Raw genomic sequence first — 26,534 nt, forward strand, 5'->3', positions numbered from 1 at the left:
ATAATCTATGAAAGCCATGTAGAGAGGTTGATTGTACTCCGCAGATTTCTCGATTACCTGATTGATGACATGGATATGATCCATTGTAGAATATCCCTTCCTGAAGCCAGCCTGTTCTCTTGGTTGGCTGAAGTCAAGTGTTATAGGCACCGCTAAAGCGAACTGTCTCCTTGATCTTATTCTACAACAACGTTTACCTACAGGCGTTTTACTAATCTTGGCGCAACGGGGCCGTAGAGTATTATGACATTATAGTGACGGTCAAGAACAAAGCAACAAAAATTGTCACCGGAGAAAGATAAAGGAGCATGCGTGTCAGCATCCTTCACTCTTAAAAACATTTGCGCCGTTTGCACAACAATCGTCATCTGATTTGCTTGCGTTTCCTTTCTTGAAGACTCTGCGCTCGCTATTTTCATGTCGAGAATGCTATGTCACGCAGACAACGCGCATACCGTTTGTGACGAAGTACCGGGCGTTAAAGAAAGGAAATGCGGACAAGGCAGATGACGATTATCGTTGTGGGACACGATAAGCCCCCAAGGGTGCAAACTACCGTGAAATAACCTTACTGATCCAAGTGTAAATCAGCCAGAACTCACCCTATTTATTCGAACCTAACCCAATACTTTGTAATGAATCGTCGTAGGCAAAACTTGTGATTCGATACTCGGCACTATTAAGTGGGAACTCCTGTTGTTCTTGACTTATGATGCACGACGTTGGAGTCAAGAATATGACCTGAGCCTGCGATTTTGTCTCGACGCTGTTAGGTTAAAACAAGGGACTCTCAGTATACTGTACAAAGAGCAACAACGGCTCATCTGCTATGCTGGCCTTAAATGACTGCTGGCAAACTTCGTTCGCTCTCACGTCCTCTGCGCTCAACAATGACGGCAAACAACGCAACGGTGTTGTTTTAGTTGTAAAGATCGTCAGTCACTATTGAAACAATTCGATCAGGAAAAAAAAAGGAAACTAGATTTGTTCACGAGAACTACTGAGCGTGGTCCCTGAATATGACACACTGAATGCGCCAGTTCACGTCAGTTCGCCCATGCCAAGCATCATTGAGCTCGTTGATTGCCTGAGAGGGAGACCACCTGTTAAGACATAACTGGTTCCCCTTAATTCTTTCGTAGAGTGATAAGCCGTCCACCCCAATGGGCAGACTACAATGATGCCAGCGGTAGGAGATTCCCTGAAATGCACCTTAACTGTACCATCCACATATTGTGTAAACATTTGCCCGTGTTTTGGTTTTAGCACTATTGCGACTATACAGGGTGTTCATTTTTAAGTTTTACGGAATTTTCAGAAATCGCCTGTGGCAGGTAGCATACTTCTTATCATTGAGATGGGTTAGTCGATGAGGCGGACATTAGTTGCACGAGAAATCGAAACACATATAAAACTAATTAACAAAAATTCACTAATTAACTTCTTAGTTAAGTACTTTACGACACACTGCAATTTGCGAATTGTAGCCGGTGAGCTTCTCAGGCGTTTCCACTTGGAATGAATTTCCAGAATGACACCAGTTTGGAGATATGCGCGATCAAACTCGCCGTAAAAATGCACTGTTGTTTCACTTACTTTTTTTACCAAAATGCTGTTTTATACACTGAGGCACAAACGTAACTGGAAACGCCCATGTATTTCGTGCCACACTTTGGGCAATAATATCTCGAAACTGGTGTCTGGAAATTCATTTCAAGTGGATGCGTCTTGCAAACTCACGGAATGTATACAATTCGTAAATTGCCTATGTGTCATGAAGTAATAACCTAGAAGTTCATTAGTAAATTTTTGTTAATTAGTTGAATGTGTGTTTCTATTTCTCGTACTACTAATGACCACCTCTTCGAATAACCCAGCTCAACGATAATAGTTATGCTACCTGCCACAGACGATTTTTTTTTAAATTCGATAAAGCTTAACTTTGAGCACCCAGTATATCAGTGTTGTTGGGACATGAGTTTCCTGACTTGGCCGTATCCCTCGGAAACGCACAGAGGCTACAACCAGGCAAGGTTTAATCTTCCTCCGGCGAAGCCAGGCAGGCTGTGACCACGGGGAGCTCTGGGCGCGCGCACCAGAACACGGGCCGTCCCACGCCATCGGCAGTTTTCAGAAATGACCAGCCGACGATCGAAAGGCGCTCCACAACGTATTGCGTTTTTTGCTCTCTCTTTATGTAATACCCCTCATTGGGCGCTTAAATAAATTATAATGATTACGATGAATATGATGAAGATGATCCTTTCAAAACAGCAGAACGCTTCGAAACTAAAGTTCTATTTGTTACCCTTCAACGTTGCTTGAACAGTAGGAACTGTAGGCTACCTCAAACGTTTACAGAAATTGCAGATTGGGGAGGGAGTAAGCTGTCGGCTACACACGATCCTGAACAGCATACGCAGAATGGGCCTAACAAGTGCACTTCGTGTTCATCTTGTCCAATTCTTGTTTTCCTCTTTTTTTTCTTTTTTTTCTTTTTGTAAAAAAGTCATCGTCTCATTGTCGTCGCGAATTTCATAATTCGCGCCGGTACTTTTGCGACCCTGGCGACAGCCGTCCCGGCTGCACCCTGCTGGAGTCCGTGTCGCACGGCTTGTCGGCGCAGCTGCGGGTGGCGGCTCACGTGGTGGCCTCGCTGCTGGGATTCCTGTCCTGCATGGCGCTGGCCGACTCGCTGCTCGCCTACCTGGGATCCCTCGTGGGATGGCAGTTCGTCACGCTCAACGTGAGATGTAGATCATGCACTTCCTTCAGGCCTTCACTACACATCAGAACTATCATTCTTAGGTTTCGTTACGTGACAGAGTGGGTCGATTACGTCCGCAGACGATTGAGCTTGTGGTGGCGCCCGAGGGCTGGCGACGACAAAGATCGCCGGAGCGCTAGTGAGGGGGAAGGGCCTGCACTGAAGGAGAATAAAGACAGACAGTCTCACGTTTCCCTGCCTTGCGTATCGAGTAGTTTTCAGGTATACAAGCTAAATCAGCGGTCTGGATGCTGCCCGACAGCGCGTGGCGGCGGAAGTGTCGACGACGTTGCACTTGCAGCACTGCGCTCGATCAGCACACCCCAGGTAGCAAGAAACACGGAATCTCGTACGAAGAAAATGAGCAGGGATGAAACAGACTGCTCCACGCACCTGCTTCTCTCTTACGAAGCTTCCGCTAATGTAGACGCCAAAGAAAAGGACGTTTCGCTGAGCGAAAGATATTTGGCTGTCCTCGGGCTCCAAAATTAGCGCAACGTGGACATAAAAAAAAGCATATTTGTTGTGACACTGCAGTACCGTTTGAACAGATAAAAATACTTCCCCGTGCATCATGTAAATCCCATCAATTCGTGCACCAAAGAAAATAAAGTAGAATAGGTGACTTCTCTCTCCTACGAGTTCGTTCTGCCACTACTCGAAATCCTCCCTAGACTTTGCTAACTGTTCACTATATCCAGTGCAATTCCGTCGCTATACCCGAGCCTTTCAGACGATTAACTATATCCTAGCTTAGTACTATAGTATACTCTCGGCTGCGTTGGAGGCATATTGTATGCTTAACTAGCACTACTTGCTCTCGAATTTGACGCTTATACTTCAAGCAATACCCGTGGCGTTAACACGACCGGTGACTCGACCATAAAGTTCGTCCTGACGCTACAGTTACTGATTTCCTGCACGCTGTCCCGGCTTTACTGCTCCGATTCCGCTCTGTACAGTGCGCCTTTGCCTCCTCAATACCACTACGCCGCCTACACAGCTTCGCCTGTGAAAGTTTATCAAGACCTATAACATATTGATCACACTCTCCATTCGCTGTTCAATCGCGCGATAATCCCAGTGGCTGCTGGGCCGGCTGTTCGTGCCGCTGGCCCTGGCAATGGGCGTCGGGCTTCACGAGTGCTCGCGCGTCGCCTCCCTGCTGGGTCTGAAGGCCGCTCTCAACGAGGTCGTGGCCTACGGCCAGATGGGCGAGCTGGCACGGGGCGGCTTGCTGTCCCTGCGCTCGCAGCTGCTGTGCGCGCACGCGCTGTGCGGCTTCTCGAGTCTCGGTGCCCTGGGCGTCCAGCTGGGCGCCTACGCCGCCCTGGCGCCCGAGCGCCTCTCCGACTGCGCGCGCGTAGCAGGACGCGCCCTGGTCGCTGGCTCGCTGGCATGCTTCATGACCGCCTGCACTGCCGGTGAGTAAGACGGGAGAAGCCGGCGACGAAAGTAATTGCTCAAGTTTTGCTTCTTGAAGCGGCTCCCTGAGACCCGTGCATTCAAGACGCGTGAAAAGAAATTATCATCATCATGAGACCCGTGCCTGTTGCATTGTTACTATACCTGGCCAGTTACTCTGCAATGCATGAAAAGCTAGTAGTCCACCTTGGCAGTACTACGTTCTCGGACATTTTATACCTTAGGCTGCTTAGAGCACGGAGTATTGTCATCGGGTACTGCTACCGCACCCTGCCTGCTCTTGCCTTCCGCGTGGCACGCCGTCACCTTGGCAGGCAATGAAAGGAAATTGACGTGACCATTACCGCCATCCATAAACTTCACCATGAGGATTATTGATTTATTCTATTGGCATCCCCTTCGAAATGGGGCGGCGACAAAAGTCAGCTAGTCTGCTTGAGCTAATCGGTATTAATACATGCATAGCAGTCTGGCATTTTGCATATGTCTCTTTATTCTTTTCTCGATTCCTTAAAACCTCTATCTCTATGTTTTCTTTATTTATTTACAATACCCTTAAGGGCCCTCATGTTGTAGAGTTGCCTGTGCATGAAACGTCTCCGGTTCGCCTCTCAGCTTTTTATTGCGATAGCAATTATATGGCCACTTCAAGCGGATTTCTGCCGTAGCCGTCGTCGTCGATGCCACCGTGAGGTTCCGTATAAAGTCCAAGGGCAATAAAATCGTCGCCGTGCGCCGTATGTGTGAGTGAAAGCGCGCGAGCGACGCGTGCTTTCACGGAGAGCGAACGCACGGCGAAGAGCAAACGCCACTTCTTCCGTCGCGCGAAAGCCGTGGGGGTATGGGAGGGAGGGAGGGAGGGAGGCGGGGGCGACGCTATGCTGCGGCACCAAATGCGTATCTTGCGACCGGGCGCAAGGGGAAGTGACGACTGAAGCTCCCACGCGAAAAGAGGAAAGCGAGAAGGCAGCGCGTGAGAGAGGGGGCGCAGCTTCTACTCTGCCAACAACCGTGCACTTGTACTTTGCGTCGGTGTGGGCGGCTGTCGCGCGCACCGTATTTTCAAAGCGTATCACGGCTCTGACCGTTGTATGCGCTGTGCTTTCACCGCTCAGTTTCCGTTGAAGCGATAGATCGCACGAACCGTCGCTCGCTGCGGCGGCCGCGCTTGCGCACGCCAGTGTTTTCACAGTGGTTGTCTGCGGTCATCGAGTGTGATCTATCCATGTTTGCTTGTGCGCGCTGACACCGCGCTTGTTAATTCAGTTAGTAAGCGAATGTGTCCAAGTTTATGCAGCCGATGAAACTATTATCCCTACTCCGTATAACTATCTACTAATTTGCTATCGCAATTGATGCTTCGCCTTTTTTTCGCCATTACTCTAAATGTATTTTGCTTATCTCGACTGCTGAACAGTTAATTCTTCCATCCGCTTTGAATCCCAGCGCTTCTAGAAGGTGGGCCTACCCTACTGTCTTGCTGTGATTATCTTGGCATTGCATTACGATGTGGTCAGTCGTTCCCGGACCTTTGCTGCAGCAGACGCATACCTCATCCTGTTGCGAATGTTTTTGTCCTCAGGCAGCCAGCTTAGGCCTCAAATAGCAAGGCATTGCCCTTGGTGTTATTGTACAGATTCTAACAGCAAAGCTGTTTAAGCCAGCCGTAATTTGTGGTTTGTGGTTCGTATCAAGAAATAAAAGAAAATAAACTTCGTGTCTTGCCGAGGCGGGATTCGAGCCCACGTACCCACGGACCCAAGGCGAGCGTCGTAACTACTTGGCTATAGGGCCACGCTTGCAGAAGCATGCATTTATGCGAACCATATGATTGCGTTCGAGCGTCGTCGTCTTCGTCCACAGCTGGCGCGTTCGCACGCTCGTGCTCTGCGAGGTGATGAAGAGGTTTTGCGCGCTATGCTCGGGAGAGAGATAAAGAAAATTAGAGCGAGAGAGAGAGAGAGAGAGACGCATTCACGAGGCCGGTCTGCTGGAACGCGGTGTCGGCATTGCAATGCGGTGTCGGAGTTGCAAGCTGTGCTATGCAACGCGCAGTGATGTCTGTAAGTCCAAGGCGCGTGAAAAGAAATTATCATCATCATGAGTAATAAGATGAAAAGTTCGCGCGCACTTCCGGAAAATGCTGGGCTACTATCACCCCGCTTCGCTGTTTCAAGCGTTGTGCAGCCGAGTACAAGGTTAAGCGTTTTTACCTCCTGATTTCTTTCTTGACATATTTGTAAATCTTCATGATCTTTTTGGTGGCTCGCAGTTTTGCGTGAGCTGTGTTCTGGCCGCTCAATTTGCGTTGAAGCAATAGACAGCGCGAAGGTCATTTCCCTCGCGGCTGCCACCACGCTTCCTCATGCAAGCGTTTTTACAGCGAGTGTCCGCGCTGATCGAATGTAATGTGTTCCTGTTTGCCTGTGTGCGCTGACACCATGCTTTTCAACTTAGTAAGCGAATGTTTGCAAGTTTACACGGCTGATAGAACTACTATCCTTACTTCGTATGGCTGTCTACTAATTTGCTATCGCAATCTATGCTTCGCCTTTCGGGAGACACTGCCGACTTTTGTTGTTGTTTTGTATTGTTTCCATCCTTCGGATGGAATTTACCGTGTCTGTTTCTCTCACTTTCTTTTTGCTGACTCCAGATTGTCGATTTGCACTTTCAATTACTCTGCATTCATTTGCCAAGTTTCTTGTCCTCTTCCTCCATTTCATGTCCACGGTTTTGAAGCACAGATATTTATGCACTTTAGCCACCCATTTCTTTTATTCCATGTTTTTGAGGTCTTTCTTCAAAGCTAACTTGGCTCTGCGTATTTCACTTAAAGAGGCCCACCACATGTTATCTTCCACTGTTTCATATGTGGTTTTACCGTGGGCCCTCAATGCCAGTCGGCCAATCCACCTTTGGTTAACTTCCAACCGCTGCAAGATCTCCCATTTAAGCTCAGAATGGCATTTGCGAACGTTAACGCTGGCTTCAACAAATGGGAAAGTGGCGCCCTCTACGTAATCCCTGGTTTTTGCGTCAATGGGAAGGCATCGAAAGAATGCGGGAGGGTATGCTCCGTCTCGGAACCATTTATGAGTCTCAATCCGAGTGAGCCCAAGTGAGTGCGCGTGATAGGGCGCGAGTTGGTCTGAATTATTGCATATGAGGCAGCATAAATATAAGTCTTAATTAGGGATGGTCAACGTGAGTCGAGGTGCGTGTGAGTTTGAGTCCTTACGTTTTAATCTTTATGGCAGAGGCCTACGCACTATTGTCGGCCATAAACCAATAAAATGATTAAATCTACAAAAGGCAACAATATTTACCAATTCATTGAGTGTCATCAAAGCCTCAATTTCTCTGCAGAACAAGAAAAATTCTGCATTTACTGAATTTTATTCAATTCTTTTTACTGTGTACACATCTCATCATCATATATACCTTAATATGCTGGGTGCCTGGACATAGAGGCAGTGAGGGTAATACGCTTGCCGACCCTATTGCGTTATCCATAACAACAAAACTAAGGAACTCTACCATAGCTGCCTTTGTCACAGATTGGAAGCCTTTCCGCCGGGAGAAACTAAGGAGCTATTGGCAACGTACATGGGGCAATGAAACCCTGAATAAGTTTCACGTGATTAACCCAAACGGGAAATTGGCCGCCCATAACAAAGGCACTACAAACTGAGGTTATTTTCTGCCGTCTTACGATACACCACAAGTATGGCACTCAGTCCTACCTGTTGAACGGTGAGGAACCTCCTGTCTACGATAGATGCGGAGAAACGCTGAGGGTCTTTCATGTCATGTTAGAATGTCGGGAAGTAGAACCTCAAAGAAAAAATTTACTTTGCTCCGTCATACAGACAACGCATTCTCTTCGACCCGGCGATGCTTCTCGGCATTGAACCACTTTTTGGCAGTACGTTAGTCCTTAAATCTGAAGACAGTTAGTCTTAAATGCCATCGCATGCTGCTGCATGCGATGGCATCTTTGTAAAGCACATGCCTCCCAGCGCATTCGTTCAAGAGCTCTGTGGTGAGGCACTAGTGCTACTGTTACCCACATGTTTACTTCATCATCTCTTTGTAATGGAACTTTATTAATCATAGCAAACGTTAATAGTCATTGTCATTATTTAAATACTTCTACATGTTACTCAAATTATACATCAATTAATTTTAGGTCTCTTTACAGCCATGTTATATCTACCCTTTAAGAGATTTTTTTTTTCGTTGACAATTCATCGCCTTTTGCATGGCGCTGTTTGGCCATATCTGGCCTTTGCGCCAATGAAATCTATAAATCATCATCATCATATGTCCCAGTGAATCAAAGCTGGTCGGAGTCTGATTGAATTCAAGTAAGTCGGAATCGCATCTGATTACATGCGAGTCAGTCCACATGATCCTAGCTTAGCGAATATGTATCCACGGATTGGGTTGAGACGTTGATTCTCTGCCTGTGAGCGGGTCGGTGTTTCCGTGAATGTCAGTGAGCTCGCGCGAGTACCAATAATCCCATGAGTCTAACGTTATAGTTTGTCGGACTATCATTTGGTACACCTCAGTCCGAGTGAATTCGCCAGGGCGTGAATTCTTGGGTGTTTGAGTCCTATATAGTGAGGCTTAATTTGTATAGTTTTTGTGACTGAGACAGTGAACTTTGTTGTTTTTGACAACTTGCGCGGCTTATTTCGCCACGAGGGATACCGCCGGGGATGACTCCAGATTGCATTTCGCCGACAATACACTTCAGCCACGGCAGCCGACTACCAAACAGAGTATCAGATCATGGTAAATAAAACATGCATGAAGGACGATAGACATTTTCACTTCAACTTGTGTGCTTCCACAAAATACGTCAAGAGAAGTGCGATGAGTGACCGCGCCCTACTGTCGCCAACGCCTCCGATCACTCGCTTTTATTGTCAAGAATTGTTAAACGGAGCAAGATTGATTGCTGTTGTGAACAGGTGATGATCAAGGCGTTGGCAACCATTTTGCTCAACATCAAGATACAGTTTGGGCTGCGTTAATTCAACGTTTATGTCATGTGCTTCAGTGTTTATCCTGAGTTTCAGCGCTGGCTTCCTAGAAATTTATGTCACATGTTGGTGAGCATGTTACACAGTGTGAATAGGCCCAAGAAATTTCGTAAATAGCCTAACGCTATTTACGAAAAAAACAAATGTTCATAAAATCTTGTAACTTATAATAACTTACAACTTTGTCACATTACATTTTGTTCCAGCTCTAACTAGCATTTAATTAACGACTTCGCTTCCCTTAAATTCAAACATGTGGGTTTGAGTTGCTTTCTTTTTCTACGCAGGAGCGCTGACGGACACTGCGGGCTACGATGTCCCAACGGCCTTCAATAGCTACGACTTTGTTTAGAAGGCAACAATAAAAAATGACAAGACATATTTCTGCTACATTACAAAACATTATATAGCGAAGTTCATTCACACTTATAATTTAGAAGAAAAATACAAACGACGGCTTTAAATGAGCATGACACGATACATGGAAGCTTAGCTGCCCATTTACCTCGACGTTTAACTTGAACATAGTTGACGTTCTGTCTAGGAAGATTAGAAATTCATTAGAAATATGCTGCTTGTTCTGGCTATAAAAGCTTGAGAATTGTGTGATGCTTTGAGCTCTTGGGACAGCAAGCATAGTGGTCCGTGCAATATACCCTCCCGGACAATATACCAATGAAAAAGTCACGCGGAAATTTCTCTGGAAGTTGTCTTAAGTATGCGTAAGCATTGTGCCACTTGCTCACCTCCACGCAACCCGGTGTCATTATCAGTGTTATGAAACTTGATCCGAAACGACAGCGCTGCGGCGACACGAACCGCTGCGGTTGGCGGCTCCAGGTGCGCCAATGACGTTCCGATCATTATAAGCCGTTATATATATCGTTCTTTAGCGCCTTATTCATTCTCGCCGAGCCATTATGAACCGCGATCAACCGTACTTCGGCGGCGGCGGCGGCGTATGGCGCGGTCGCTTGATGTTGAAAGCCATCTGCGATGGGGGCAGAGTATACTGATAGCTCCGTGTGCGCTGTGCTCTCACCGCTTAGTTCGAGTTGAAGCGAGAGGCAGCACGAAGGTCAATTCGGTCGCTAATGCGGACTGTTACGTCTCAAAACGGCAAAGGGCATTCCTTAGCTGCTTCCCACGGGGCATCCCTTACGTCAGCGCCCGCCCAGACGGCGACGGGACCCGACACCGAACTTGGCGTGCAAACAAAGGAGCTCACTTCGAGGCGACAACAACGCCGCCCTCCGTGGAAGCGCTAACGACCCCGAAGGCCGGTTTCCTGACCCTGCAAGTTGACCGTCACTGGGATCCCAGTAATTGATGCAAGGAGCCAACGTCGAGGACTTCCGTGGGAACTGCGTCCTCTTTAGGTTCCCAAATGGCCACGTGGTTGCCTCGTATGCGAGGGCGATCGCGCAACATTGGAGGCGGAGTCCGGTGGAACGGTGCAACGTCATGGACGAGATTTTGCGAATGATTCGACGATTATGATTGGCCAAGGGACAGTCATCAGATTCCCCATAGTCTAGTCACCTAGGGAAGACGACTGCTTTAAAAGCGCACACCTTTGATGCAGTGGGTGGTATCCTGACGTGTCCTGATGTATGCTCAGACATGGCGTGAGCTCAGACATTTAAAGTGCTCCTACATGGAGTGGGCTTCCATATCTGGAGCCAGTGTAAATAACGTATAATAAAACCTTTTTCTTTCGCTCCTACTCCCGGACGTACTCATTCCTATTGCTGGAGGATTCCTGGCCTAAACGCTACCCCGAGCGGCAACATGGCCCTGTCTTGAAAGCAACCTGTCTTGCGTGACGGACGGACGGGTTTCCTCGTTCGGTAGACATAGAAATGCGCACGCGTTTAAAACCGCACGTGCAACCAGAGTTCTTCAATCCTAAAAATCTGCACACGCTGGGGTATACCTCTTTTTTTTCTTTTTCTTCTTCTTCTTGAGGAAGAGGGGCTTATTAACTAACGCGCCACCACATAGCGACAAGATCTTTTGTAAAAAAAGTGGTTGCAATGGCTCAGACTGAATCAAGAATGTAGCTTGAAAGAACAGCTCATTAGATTTCGCTTAGAGTGCATGCCAAGGTCTTTGTTGTGCTTTAAAAAAGAAAGTTGCGACCCAACATCGCACTGCCTATCACGCACTGCCATGTCACGTATCGCATTGCAACTATCACGACTCTATCAAGTCGCACTGCAATTACACTCAAAGGAACTGGTAGCTCGTCAAGCTGGTTTATGCTTGGTACAGGCACCACAAAGCAAATTTTAGACGCAACAAATTATTTTGAGTTACCCTTCCAAGTGCACATGGTCCTTTTGAATGTATCTCTTCATCGTCCCAAGGTTATCTGTGTGCGCTCAACAGCGGCGATAGCAAAGCGACACAACACATTTGTGTGCCGCGCGTATATAATGCGAGATAGGGCACCTCAGTGCGCACCTCCTTCGTCACTTGTTTCTCGTTTACTCTTGCGTGCGTGAGTTAACTTTTATGTGTGTGAGTTTACTTTTTCGAAGGCAATAACAAGGTCGGTGCAAATTATGAACTCAAAGGTAATCACTAGCAAACTGCGCCGCTGCCACAACCAGTCTTACTCTGCAGAGCTCCAGACTGAGACTATTGCCAAGTATCGTGCATGGGTTTGTCCATGCATGAAAGCTTATCACTACAAATAAAGCAAGACAAGCACACGCTCGTAATTTGAGACAGCCTAGCACTGTTTTCGAATGCGCTGCAGACATTTCGCTTAGCTTTTTCTTGGCACAAGCCACTACCGAAATAAATCGTGAGCAGTTGTCCCCGTTACATGCCTTGTGTATCACCTTCATGTTTCGAAATTCGTAAAGTGATCCAAGGTACTCTGTAATCACTTTTGACCGCTAATTATTTACTTTAAAGAAAATATGCGCAGAAGTCAATGGTGGATGTCTAGTTTCGGAGCACAATCGTAAAAAAAAAAGTTTCGAGGCCCAGTGATTTTTGATGCACTGAGCAAACGGTGGTGCCAGTGACGTAGTTGACTAAACTCCGTCCGAGCTGCAGAAAAAAAGAATAAGCAGATAGCTTGAACTGCAATAAGTCACACAATATACCTATTAGTAATTCTTGCACGAACGTCTCCATATACAAAAAGACGGTATCGCGTCCCTATGCTGGACGCACGGTACTGCGGAGTGGGCTTGAACATGGCGCGAGCCGTAGCAGACGACGTGGTTGTGGCCACCCTGCACGGCGAGGCGGGCGAGGAGGCCATCGAGGAATCCTAGTGCATGCAGCAAATCGAGTCCATTCACACTATGTAAGCTCGATCACCGCGATTCTGTGAATAGTATCGCCCTCCACGCATATAGAAACAAGCAAAGAAGCAATAAGGAAACGTTCCATAGACACTACAAACTCAACCAGGCGCCGCTACTGCGCCTCTTTGGAGCGCCCCCATTCTTAAGAAGCTTGTTTTTGCAGTCGCTTCGGTGCGCCACATCACTCAAGGACATAATCTCGTAACTCAGTCACAAGACGCCACGCCGAGCGAGTAAACTGCTAGAGTCTACACTGCTTTATAAACGAAGCATGATCTCATGGCTCAGTCACAAAACTTCTCGCCAACTAAGGGGTTGTGTGGCTGAACGCTAATTTCACATTTCGCTCATGAATATAGTGATTTCGTGTTGCATATACAAAGTCGTTATATTATAAGGAATCGTTTATTCCAGCCGAGCTCGAGCTACGACGAAGAAGAACAAGCTGGGCGGCTGATGACGATAAATACATGATGAGGTTTTTGTACAAGTTATGATGATGTGTAGAGACGACGAAGAGTCAGTCATGGGTAGCGCTCACACTAATTCCCTCCCGCGGTGGAAGCGGCCGCCTGGTCGCGCGGCATTATGATGAAATGCGGAGAGTGTACGGTTTTAAGCGCGGTACATGCACAATTTCTGTACCACGGCAACGGTGGTGGGAAGAAATTCTAAGGGGCGAGACGTGGTAATTAACCGGAGATGTCTGCTCAATGACCGTGTAGGGTCCAATAAAACGACTGGCGAGTTTTTCGCACAAACCGGGAACGCGCACAGGGGTCCCTAGAAGAACTTCGTCACCAGGGGGGAAAGTGACAACACGCTGAGTCGAGTCGTAGCGATGCTTCCGAACATCCTGAGCGATGTCGGTGTTAATGCGGGCTCGATGACGGCAGGCTTCGCGGCGAGAGAAAAAATGTTCTGAGAAAGGCGTTGCTGAGGACACGGGAGCCTTCTGGCTCCCGTGTCCTCAGCAACGCCCTTCTCAGAACAGACTTCCAGAACGAAACTAGGTGAGCGGCCATAGACGAGGAAAAATGGAGAAAAGTCGGTGGTGTATTGCACAGCCGTATTTTAAGCAAATGTCACAAACGGCACGATTGCATCCCAGTTGGTGTGGTCGGGGCTGATGTACATTGCAATCATATCCGATAGAGTACGATGAAAACGCTCTGTCAAGCCGTTGGTCTGCGGGTGGTAACTCGAAGTGGGCTTTTGAACGGTGTTTGAGGCGCGCAGAACTTCGGTAAGAAGAGACGAGAGGAAGGCTGTGCTGCGGTCGCTGAGGAGAACGCGTGGAGCTCCGTGACGTAAGAGGATGTTGCGTAGAAAGAAATCGGCGACTTCAGCGGCACTCCCAGATTTGTCTCGGCGTAGCGTGTTAAATGGTCTACGGCCGTAACAATCCCGCCATTGCCATTGGAGGTCTTGGGAAGAGGACCGTACAAGTCTATTCCGACGACCTCAAAGGGCGAAGCGGGACAAGGAAGAGGTTGCAAAAGACCAGAAGGAGGAGTCGTAGGTAGAAGGAGTTTTCGCAACATGAAATATATCATAATTTCAGTGACAAGCCGGTTATCTCGAGCAGTAGTTGCGTTACGCTCGATAATGTTTTGCAATCGTCAAGCATTGCTTTCCACTTTCTTGCAGATAAATGTCATTACCAATTTTCGATGTGCAATTTTATGTTTATTCGAGCTAGCATGATTAGAGGAGTTATGCTCACCACACTTGTAGTTTAACGGGAACGGTTGTACCATTCGAAAAACATCACTTTATCGGTGTAATTAAACATATATATATATATATATATATATATATATATATATATACCGTTCAAAGAAGAAAAAAGGGCTCAATGACTTGTCTTTAAGAGAACCGCGGTGCATAGCACATTCTATTGTGACTATATGTGCGCCCCTTCCTTTGTTTTTGTCCGTTTAGCGCACCAGGGCCCGTATTCCCAAAAACGTCGTACGATAGAATTGTTCGTAAGAGAAACTTTCTGCCAATTCTGCTGCTGGAAACATTATTTGCGAAGGCGGTTGGCCAATGGCAGAGAGTACTTGCGAAAGAAAAGCTTTGTGAATTCGGCCCCAGTTACTCATTCGTTAAAGTGCCAGCAAACCAAAACACATCATTCCTTTTTTTCTTTTAGTGTAGAGTACGCATGACGCGCTTAAAGAACAAAATGTATTGGAAATAGTGATCAAATGTGTTTGTCCAAAGTTTTCATCTATTTTCTTTAGGTGTAGCACTAATTTTCATCGCTAGATGAACCTCGCCCGTGAACTGTGCCCGTTACTTATGGCAGGAGCATATAAAGAAGAATCCGGTTACGCTGAGCAGATTTTGTTCATAGATACTCATTTAATTTCTCATTTGCGTGACCGATGGGTGTTGCTCTTGGGTATGAGCCATGTGAAGGACTTAACATCAGCGTGCAAGGGCTGAACTAAGTCATGGTGGAAATAATCAAGCTTAGTTTTCTTGTGCACGTCAACACTGCAGCACAATCAATACTATACTCCGTTTCATATACACACATCGCAAACAACACTGCGGAAGCCACACAAGTGGTGCGATGATACAGGTCTCACTCCGCGCCTTTCGCAGAGAAGATGTTTTCGATCCGCGACGTTTTCTACGGAAGATCTACTGCATATATTACAACCACACCTCCGGACGCAAGTTTACGTCAAATAACGTGCACATTTAGGCTTCCAGTATATCAATCGTGATGAAGTTAGGAAATTTGAAGGCGCAAGTTGGAATCAGCTAGCGCAAGACGGGGCAATTGGAGATCACAGGGAGAGGCTTCCGTCCTGCAGTGGACATAAAATATAGGCTGATGATGATGATATGAATGGTTCGTCTGGGACTTTCCCCGCCGTCTACTTCCAAGGACTGCGCAGGGTCTCCACACGCCTGTCGAACCACCAAGAACACACGTAATCACTGCTACGCCTACCGCCATCTCACCCCTGAAAACGGAGCCGGTCGGGCTACGAAATTTCAGGTTTCTTCAAATCAACTTTGGTTGGAGTTTTCTCAGTCCTTAATTAAGTGATGGGCTGTGGCCGCTGGTCACAGGAAACTGTCATTCTACATCGTTCGATGGTAAAAAAGGTTCAGAACTCTGACGCCTTTCATGTAATCGACACGTCATACTTTGCGACATAATTGTATAAGACTCATTCTACATCGAATTGCGTGGCGTTTACATATACATAACTATCTTTCATATCTAGCGCACTATTTTTCGGTCGAAGATATGAACAGCGAGAGAAGTCCGTGTGGCCTTCATAGCTTTTCCTATACTTTGTATGAAACTGAGTTTACGTATCTTAAAGCGATAGCGTTAAGGGCCCCGTGTCGCAGAAAGTCCGGCGTCGGTGTCAGCGTCTGTGTCGGTGTCGGCGTTAAGCATCGGCGTCTGGCGGAAATAATCATTCCAAACCACATCATCCCCAACCACCCCAACCACACAGGCCCTCCGCGTGGCGCATGGCGTTGGTGAACAAAAATTGAATTTCTCAAAGTAAAATCCGTCAGAAAAATCGTAACGTACGACTTAACCACAACCTACAGACGTGATAGCGTCGGATTGTAATTTAAATATACGAGAAAAAAGACTGCTAAGCAGCCAGGGATCTTTGAATGCTATCGCGTTCCACTTTTAAAGGCGAAGCTTAAGCGTCCTCCAATTCTGATGGTGTTCTGCTGTACTTTGGTTCTAGGCAACATTGAGGAGAGTGTTGAAAACCGAGCCTTTCTAAATTTTGATCGGGCCCCATGTCGCAGAAAATACGGTGTCGGTGTCAATGGCGTCCAATAAAGCTATCGCGTTCCACTCTTAAAGGCGAAGCTTAAGCGTACTCCATGTTTTTATCCCTAACTTTTTCCGCCCTTCTACCAGACGTTCGAGACATTTACAAACCGCTGCAAGCTTGCAGATGGGCAGTTGGCGATACGCATTTAAAACGTAGACGAAAGGGCTTCGATGCGTCTAGTTTGGTCGGTTTCCTAGCTAACATTGACAGCAACCCTCTAAGTGCAATGGATGGGTCATATACACTACTCATACATCACCTTTCTTTTAGCTTTTCGTTTATGCTATTTTATTTTTGCTTATTCTTTTTCGCGAAAATCGGGGAACCTATCTATAGCTATGGTAAGTGAAAGAGGCACAAAAAGTTCAAGCAAACTTCGGATCTCACACTCAACCGCGCATTTTCGGTTTTCACAACTTCTTCGTGTTTTCTGAGCAGGTTCGGCGTGCGTCCTACAGGATCATATAAAGCTGTTGATCCATCACTTACCTAATGCCACAATGCAGCAAAGTACAGCATTTTGCTGCAATTCCGCTAAAGCACTGGATGTATGGATGCACTGCAGTGACCACCTAATTTCTTGAGAACGGTATCGCACGTCTTTTGTGGCCAGCTTAAAGCGCTCGGCCGCAACTAAGTTCCGTGGGTCCGTGGCCAACGGAGCGTGCGACTGACCACGCATGGAGCGGTGGACAAAGGTAAGAACTGTACAAAGGCAAGAACTTTATTACAGCGCTGACAGGGCGATCGAAAGTCAAATTCTGTAGCTTATCGCCGTCAAACAAAAAAAATACGACGCCAATATGAGTGCACTACGACCGCGGAACAGTCTTGACAAGATGCCCACGCCGTACACATATACATGTACACATTGATGAATATCAGACGACACCAGGAGCAATCCATACGCCGTAGTTGCCGTAGTTCCTACGGCGACTCCGCCGGATTTTGCGAGGAATAGTGTTCTAGAATATTCCATGCGTACTGTACCACTAACCTGCAGTTTAAGATTTCAAGGACTCTAGTAGGGCAGGTCAACCGTCCGCGCAAACCAGCCCTGGCGTAGCGAGCGCGCGCATTGCCCTAGCTGACGTCACACGCAAGAGGGCGCAACTCAAATTTCTCGGGCTATACGCAACTGGAGGTCTGACTGTTGGGCTAGTACGAAACTTCTCGTGTTTTATGTCTATAGTACTTCGGCCACCGGGAGGAAGCTTATCGTAATTTCACTCCAATTGTATGCTTGATTGGACACACTACATGACTTCGGCTGTTCGAAAAATATGCAAAAGTATTCGTATTTACGAATAGTGACTATTCGATTCGAAGACCGACTCGAATATGGCATTATTCGATTCTTTACTCTAGATGTTAAGTTGCTGACACACTTCGCTCACGCCCTCCGTGTGCGTGCGCGAGCTCACTGCGTCCTTCCTCCCAAACCCCTCCTCTCTATATGTCACCTTTCTATTCCCTCTTTCGCGTCCCCCAGTGTAGGGTATCCAACCAAACGCATTTCTGGGTCAACATGCCTGCCTTCTCTCTTTCCTCCTCCTCCTCCTCCTCTCTCACCGCGGCGGTCGATGACTGCATGCATCCGTCCTTGTTATATTATGGTAAAACTGCGACAAACTTAAGGGGGTTTTATAGTGATCAGCATGGCGTGAATCGTGCAATAACCTTGGTGACTAAAATTTCACTAAACTTCAACGCCCGGAAATTATATCTAAATAGGTTTGCCTGCCTGCTCGCCTAGCACGCTGCTCCGGAGAAATGCTATCATGCACAAAACTACGCACGAAGAACACACCAGGCATGAGGTCATATAAAAGCTGTCGCTGCCGAACAGATCGAGTAAGAGGAATATAAAAAAATAAGTAGAATCATTACTACCTAGCTCACACATGGCCTGTGCGTTTGGAGCCGCAGTTCCAACTCGAGCAGGCTATAGACATTTAATGCGATTAGCATTCTTAGCCTACTTAAGCCACTTCGTGTCTATCTGTCTGTATATCCTATAGCATCTTCACGCCGCTCTTCAATTAAAATAAAATTCTGACAGAACCCAAAGCATGATGGCTGTGGACCTTAATGCAATTAGCGTTCGAGAAAACGTAGCGACTGACCGTACTGCCATCGCTTAAACGCGTCACGTATTAGAAGCCGTGAATTGCCGCCGGGCTTTCTGCTAGACACGCTACGCAATCTAGCAGAGCGCGCGCGATGTCCACTTCTGAAATGGCACCGATGGCGTGCCGGTGCATTCCAACATCAAGAAATAATCCCTCCCGGCTCGCGCGTGTTCGTGGTGCCCAAGGAGGTTGGTGGCGCCACACTAAAGCCTTGGGTGGTTGTGCTCAAGGAACCCGAGAAACGCGAGTTTGAATTCTCCCAAAATCAGAGAAATTTAAAGAACCTTTTTTTTTTTTCTTTTTGTTGAAGAACGGCGTAAAGAGGCTACACAGATAGATAGGTGGATTGATATAGATATTCGCGAAATGGCTTAGGTAGGTTAAAAATGCTAATCGCTATAAAAATTCTTCGAAGTTCCTCCGCTCCTCGGTGGAATCTAACCTGCGTTAGCCGAATTCCTTAAGCACAGCACCCCGGCGCTTTAACGCTGCCCCATGACTGCCCGCGGGCAGTGAGTGATTACTTCTCAGCGTTAAGAAGCAGCGGCGCAATGTTGGCGCGATCTCGGAGGCCACGCAAAATGAGGAGGACTTCGCGGGCGCGCCGTTAGATGGCGCAACGAGTCCAGAGGAAATATCGAGAGAGGAGCCTGCCTGGAGTGCATGGCTCCCGCCTGGCGCATCTCAGCGATGGCATTGCAGTGTGTCACTACATTGCTTGAATGCTAATCGCATTGACGTCGACATTCATTGTGAGATGGGTCCTGGCGGAATTTATTTATTGCCAAACGTGGTGCGGGAAAAGCAGGAACGCTATACATGCTCATTCAGTAGATCGTAGCCGTATACCTACCTAACCCCGTGTACCGACTCTCGGTCCACTTGTGTGGCGCTACGGCTCCAAAGAAAAAAAATACCTTGCGGTTATTGTGGAATCCGACACCTTATAATGCCTAGAGATGACAGATAGAGATTCCCGTGGTCTCAGGGTGACGTGATATCGAAAGGCCGAACCTCATTGCCTTCAAGCATACGCCTCCGACAAAACAACAACAAGTCCAATGATTGTCATTGCTGTACCTCATAGAATTTCGCGGGCTTCCCGCCTTCCTGCATGACGTCACTTCCCAAATGCGCGCGTGCGTTTTGTTATTTAGAAGGCACTGACAGAAATGTTGAGCACGCTATGTAATAGCTTATAGCAGCTAGGGCGTTTCGCGAATGCACCGAGACGCACTGCGCGGTTGGAACTCCCGCACATCTTACTCCGTAGATACAGAATGCGAATGAATCGGTGTAGTATGAACTAGCGTCTACGGTTCACACGACGAGCGCAGCGCATCCGTCGAACTCTTTCTTAGCACATTCGAGGTGACGCGGGTCGCGCAGCAGGTCAAAGGCTGTGAGCGCCAGCATCTTGCCAATGAGCAGCGCTGTTTCCTGCGCCTTCCTCGTGCCGGCGACGCGGCAGAACTCTGTCGTGTGGTTGAAGGTGGCAGACTCGATGCGGTACACAGGGTGGATGGTGGGCAGCCGGTGAGACACGTTGCCCACGTCGGAGGTGGAGCCCGTTATCACGGGGCCGTCGTTGAAGGTCATTCCTGCGGTAAGGTTTACGTCCAGGAACGAGTTAGCAGCCATCGGAGAGAAAATGTGATTTATTACTTTCTGACTTTTCTTATCTTTCAAATCAAGACAGGATTCGCTACCTTCGCGTTAGTCCTTGTCACAGCGTTATGGCAACAGCAAATAGCTGAAAGGCGTGGTCTAATGATTCGCAACAACTGTGCGTTCCCAAACCAGAAATTAGTTTAGTAAGCAGGGGTAATGTTGCACGTTTTCTCAATCTGTCATCAGGGTGCCATCCACTAAACTCATAGCTAAAGCACTGGCGCCAATGACACAATATTGCGTCGCGTATTGCAGTGTTTACCGCGAGTACGTCTGCTATCTGCAGGTGCTTGGACCGTTGCGGTGCCATGGACTTAAGGCGCAGCTGACGTGGCTATAGCGTGTGCGATCGGACTCACGGCCTAAGCCATGCATGGCTGCGCCGTGTCAGCGAAAATGGGCCCTTGGGTATAGTTGAGGAGGCGACGCCAAAATGCTTCGAGAAACGGAGTTGCCTCATTTCTTGCGAAGGCCTCTTTCTTCGTGCTGTTCTATCGTGTCTTATCTCCACTCAGCCATTAACACGAACTTACTATTCCCATCATGTGAAAGCACCACTTTTATCACATTCCTGCGCATTTAATGAGTGTAACGACCCGCCTGCATATCTAGATTCATTGCAATTTTGTCCTTTCTTGAAATCTAAATGACTGATCTGATCTGCCTCATCGTAATATGCCAACGTTTGGAAATTTCTATAACGGGTGTTTTTTCTATACGTCATTTCTAAAAATCACACGAGGCAGATTTTGGTCATTGAGCTGGATTACTCGAAGAGGCGGACATTACTGGCACAAAAATTTGGTATACATAAATGACTAGTTACCAAAATATCACTTATATTTTTAACTAATTATGTAATGGCAAATATTACAATTTCCGAATTCTAGCGAGCGAGTGAGTGACGACTTTATTAATCGAAGGGGTGAAGCCTGTCCACTTGGAACAATTTCTCAGAAAAGCCCTGTTTACTTTCATGAAACAAGGCTTTCGTGTGGAAGGCGATACCAAGCTCCTTTTACCACACTATTTTTGTCCGGAGTTCTGTTTTACAGCGTGAGCTGTTATGGGCTCATTCCAATAGCCGTTTCGGGTCGCGATGATGCCGCCGCCGCCGCCCCGTAGCCACTATCGCATGCGAAAAAAAAAATACCCGCTGCGTGGGAGGCGGATACTCTACCACTGAGCCACGCAAGCGCTTGCTATCCGCGAGCGGGAAAATCTACTATAAACGCACCCTATGCAGGCGTGTAGGCGCAGACGACGAGATGCGATTCAGACGCGGAACGCAAACAACGCGGTCCCAAGCCTCCGCCAGTATGGTAGCTCCATCTAGTTAAGGCGCCGGCAAACGCAACCTTTCAGACACTGTAAATTTTTCTGCCGCCTTAACTAGATGGCACTAACATACCGATGGACGCTCGGCATCACGTTGATTGCGCTAGATTGGGCGCGTTGCAATGGGAGCGAATGTGACAGCCGTAGTTGCATGGTCGGCTGCTTGGCTGGGCCGAACAGCGCTAGCCATCGGCGATGGAACGCGTCGGCTTGCACACGCGACGGCGTAACGGCATCCCAAGCAGGCCGCGTCGGGCGCGTTGCAATGGGAGCGAATGTGACAGCCGTAGTTGCATGGTCGGCCGCTTGGCTGGGCCGAACGGCGCTAGCCATCGGCGATGGAACGCGTCGGCTTGCACGCGCGACGGCGTCCCAAGCGCGTTCCTGGTGCATTCACTCAAATGACTAGGTAGTACTGTCGAAACGCTCGTCTAGCTTACGCTGGGACTGTGCTGCGTGTGCCGCGCAGGCCTGGCATTTTTTATTGCGATAGCAATTATATGGACACTCCAAAGCGGATTTCTGCCGTCGGCGTCGCCGTCCTCGTCGCCGTCGCCATCGCCGTCGCTGTGAGGTTCCGTATGACGTCAACGGCGATGAAATCGTCGCCGCGCTCCGGACGCTGTATGTGCGAGTGAAAGGGCGTGAGGGACGCGCGCTTTCACGGGGAGCGAACGCACGTCGGAGAGCTAACGCGCGTTCTGCGCTGTGCTCCCTGAAGGGCTGCGTCTCTCTCCTCCGTTGCAATCACCATATATAGAGAGCAAACGCGACTTCTTCCGTGGCGTGAAATGCCGTGGGGGAACGGGAGGGAGGGAGGGGAGGCGACGTTTAGCTGCAGCACCAAATGCGTATTTATATAAAAACGATGCGAGGCGAAAAGGTGGGTAAGATTTCCGACGCTGCTCGACGAGTGTCCCATTCTGATCTCGTCGAAAACTTCCGAGCCGCCCCCAGAGGCACCGGCAACAGTTACCAAAGCCGCTCGCGTTCGGTGCGAACGAAGGCAAAACACCGACGGCGTCGACAACAGTTCTGCGCGTTGCTGGTGCTGCTGCATGTCCAAGTTTATACAGCTGATAAAGCTACTATCATTACTCCGTATAGCTCTCTACTAATTTGCTATCGCAATTGATGCTTTGCCTTTCGGGCGAAACTGCGACATTTTTTTTGTATTCCCTAATATAAATTTACTTCCAGACCAGGCTAGATGTCCAATTATTTACTTCATTCATATTACTATAATGTTAAACCTTATCTGTGGCCGAAATTGCAATGCCATCACGTGGACTTCGTAACAAGATAAAACATTATGTGTAATTAGTTAACTTTAGATTTTTTCAAATACCTTTCAAACATTTATTTTAGGTACAATGCCTCTTTTGAAAAAATTAAGTTCGTCCGTGCTCGAGAAATTGAGCTGTCGTTCTCATCGAACTATCCAAAATGGGGATACATCGATAACCTACCTGTACGACTTCCTACATCGTTGCTGTCACCTACTGGACTTCGTTCAACAGAACCAGCTTTATATTTATATATATAATTCCCCACCCCTGTCATACCGTAGGGCACCTTACTAAATCGAATGATGGTTGGTGAGGGCTTTTGCGTAATCCGTTTCTAAGGAATATTCTATCACTTGTATTGATCGCATCAAGGCTTCTATAGCATCTCGAACGGCCTTGGGCTCCAAGATTGTCGGCGTGAAGTACCTTGGAGTCCTGTTTGTCATGTGTGCGGCTGCAAGCGATCTGAGATTCGTCAGAGCGAAGAGTTGACTAGTTTCCAGAATACTGTCGTCTTCTTTGCAAGGCGTCTGTGAACAATTTGTCGATGTTGCTCGGTATATAGGACTTCTTTCGGTGAATGGGTTTGTTGATGATTAAAGGCATATACATGACCACAATAGAAATACCGGTCCAGTTGGGTTGGCTGCGGGATCAGCCGTACTTTCGACGCACCGTGACTGTCAGTGCCCCGGTCGAATGTGGTGCCATCTTGTCTTCCTTTCCCAGTTCCTTTGATCTACCAGCTCCAGTAGGGCAATCTGCCAAGCTTGTTCTTGCAGGATTGGAATGGGCGTCGTACGCGGGAGTCTCGTAAAAAAGCAGCCTAGCTTCCCTATTGATCCACTCGTGCCCGACACGCTGCTTCTATTGTCAGTAGATGTTGATAACGATAAAGGACCCTTGACTGGATAATCGGCAGCGTCCGCTGGCCATGAAGTGCGGCGTAAAATAAATAATCGGGCGCAGGGAAAACCACGCGCACAACACGCAGGATACCGTTTTTCCACGCGCGACCTTTGTTCTTTCCGCCCATCGTGCACGATATTCCTTATCATGGGTAAAAAAGGACCACCGTAGAGCCACTTAACTGATATCACGTATCTATAATAGCCTTCCCACGCACTTCGTCTTTCACATAGCATATCAGTTGGCGCATTGTACCAGTCAAAAGAGAAGGAAGGTGGGGCAGGTTTTCCAAACGCTTCCTTGCTCTTAGAAAGCGCCAGTCAATAGTCCTCTTATATAGGTGAAGCTCTGTGTAACAACCGCAAGGTTGTTACCTTGCGGTCTGGTGTTACCTTGCGGTTCCCAGGCGGTTAGTAACCGCCTGGGAACCGTACCTCTGCCCTCTTGCTCGCAATTTCCCCAATGCACTTCTGTGCGCGACGCGGAACTTGAATAAATGAGTTATATAACAATATTACAGCGGCCACATTCCGCATTCCGCAATAGCCGGTGGGAATGCGGCCACAGGCCGCATTCCCACCGGCTATTGACAAAGGTTATAGCCCCTCTTAATGGCTATAGGTGCCTTCAAGGTTTAGGATGTGTCGTTTTAACTGCGTTTACGGTTTGTCTTTTTTGTGTATTTTTATTTTACAAGCAATACCTGTTTTAATGCGTCTACTGTCACTATTGATTTATTGTAACACCCCTATGTAATGCCCTATGGGCCTTTAGGGTACTTGAATAAAAATAAAGCGTATTCTCATACGCGGCTGCTATTGGTAACTGCGGTCGGCTACGTAGCGTAGATACCATGGACGCCGCGCAGGTGCCGCCACGAGTCCGCTGGCTAAGCGCACTGCGACTCGCTGAGGAGAACCGCGTTTGGTTTACGTTTAGCGCGTAGTAGGCACCAAAATCGGAAGTCGTGACGTCTACGTGAACATCCGCAATGAAAAGTGAACTTTAATCCGGAGCCCTCCACTACGGCGTGCCTCATAATCAGAACTGGTTTTGGCACGGAAAACCCCAGAAAGAAGAAGAAATTTGAACTACGCGCCACGGTGACATTTAGGAGGCGGAACGTTGTGACCACGCCCCACTCCGCCGTAGCCTTCGACAGTGCAAGGCATTCAAGCAGGAGCGGGATCATATAGTGGAGGTCCGTGTTTGCCAATAACTCCGCACCTGCTGAACATATTGAAATTTTTTCGCGGCAAAGTATTTCTGAAATAGCCTATTTTTACTTCAAATGCCTTTCTCCACTGCGATAAAAAGTGGTTCAGGGCCCCTTTGACAAATTTTACCCAGAAGTTCCCAACAGAACTCCATGCCGTATCTTCAAGGAACATGCTTCTACCATTGGCAAAGTTCGTACGTTACGTCGAAGACCTGTAGGTAGTGAACGTGCGGAATTATTTGGAGGGGTACAGCGGACAACGGAGCTGCTTAACCGTCGCCGTTATGCGAAGAATGCGCAGCTGTAGCACTTTGATAAAACCAAATGGAACGCACCGTACTCGTCGGCGTGCTTCTGGAATATCCTCAGCAAGGATTCGTTGTAGTTCATGTGCTTGCAGAGTGGTCCCATCTCGGCGATGGTGACGTGACAGCCCGTGGCCTTGGCTGCCGCGTTAGCGCAGGCCTCGATGTCGCGCCGCATCTGCAGGACACGCTCGGTGTTGGGCGCCCGCACGTTCATGTCCAGCCGGCTACGGCGAACATCGAAGCCGGTCTTCGTCTCGGTGCTGAGCACACCTGCACCAAGAGACCGCCTTTCTGTATGGCAACCCGGGTGCCTTAGATCTTATTACTAAAATTACTAAAGGGAGCTTTGAAGGGAGCTCTGAACTCGGCGATTGTTCAGCTATTGGAATGATGGTTAGTGCATGAATTAGTCTAATCATCGTGCTCCTATAGGTTGAAACGTTCTTGCGACGTTTCTTATGCTGTGTGTCCCAGCCAGGAAGATCCCAGCTAACGTTATCCAAGCTTTTGAATAAAAAATATATTTAAAGAATTAAGGTCCAAGATATAATTATAAGACCCTCGGCGATTTGTTGTCAGCGTACTGATAGTCGAACACCGTAGGTCTTAAAATCGTATCTTGCACCATGTTTTTTTTTAATCTTCCTCTTTTTTTTTTCTTAGAACAGCGTGGCCAATGTTAGTTGGCCAAGCTGTTGCCGCGCGACTGGCCGCTCGAGGCACTTTGTGTGTATTCGCGGGCTTCTTTCATGCTTGGAAAAACACTTTTATGTAGCACGTATTGAGCAACAGAAAGCGGTATCGGGAGTTTTTCATGTTGCTCGACTATTTTCTCATGGACACTTTTCATCCAGTTATAATAATTGAGAAGTTCAATAATTAATTAAGACTAATTATGTAATTAGGCGGAATTAAAAAATAATCTGGGTATCTCCAAGCGACGGCAAACAACATTACCTTGGTTCTGTCCAGCTATGCGTGGCATTTGCATATATTAAATCTGGGTGTATGATAGTTGAGACACCCTGTATATGTGCACATTTTGGCATTTAAAGGAATTAACCGCCGTGCTGTTACTTTGACGATACAGCCATGCTGTTTTTGATTGTTGAAAAACTGCGCGAACAAGACGACGAAAACTTAAGCGAGGAAGTGTACAGGACATGGTCGGATTGTATACTATTTTTTTTTGTGAAGTAGCTCAATCAAAATTATGCTGTTTTATGTTATACATTGTTCTCTTTTTAATTGATTATTGTCGTG

The 26,534-nt window shown here is 47.6% G+C and overlaps 2 protein-coding genes across 2 annotated transcripts in view; one reads left to right on the plus strand and one right to left on the minus strand.

Annotated features, from left to right (window-relative positions):
- Nucleotides 1–10,033, plus strand: part of LOC119440382 (solute carrier family 28 member 3) — a 32,492-nt gene extending 22,459 nt beyond the window's left edge. Inside the window, 3 exon segments of the mRNA XM_049662896.1 lie at nt 2,575–2,746; nt 3,852–4,191; nt 9,534–10,033. Coding sequence (XP_049518853.1) covers nt 2,575–2,746; nt 3,852–4,191; nt 9,534–9,598 — 577 coding nt within the window. The 3' untranslated portion in view covers nt 9,599–10,033.
- Nucleotides 10,034–15,983: 5,950 nt separating this feature from the next.
- Nucleotides 15,984–26,534, minus strand: part of LOC119441755 (xaa-Arg dipeptidase) — a 41,795-nt gene continuing 31,244 nt past the window's right edge. The window contains exons 6-7 of the mRNA XM_037706364.2: nt 25,299–25,541; nt 15,984–20,138 (exon numbers count right to left, since the gene is read on the minus strand). Of these exons, the coding sequence (XP_037562292.1) occupies nt 19,858–20,138; nt 25,299–25,541 (524 nt within the window). The 3' untranslated portion in view covers nt 15,984–19,857. The remainder of the gene's footprint in view (nt 20,139–25,298; nt 25,542–26,534) is intronic.

The sequence above is a fragment of the Dermacentor silvarum genome, chromosome 2 (genome assembly GCF_013339745.2).
Source record: "Dermacentor silvarum isolate Dsil-2018 chromosome 2, BIME_Dsil_1.4, whole genome shotgun sequence".
In the NCBI taxonomy this organism is placed as follows: domain Eukaryota; kingdom Metazoa; phylum Arthropoda; class Arachnida; order Ixodida; family Ixodidae; genus Dermacentor; species Dermacentor silvarum.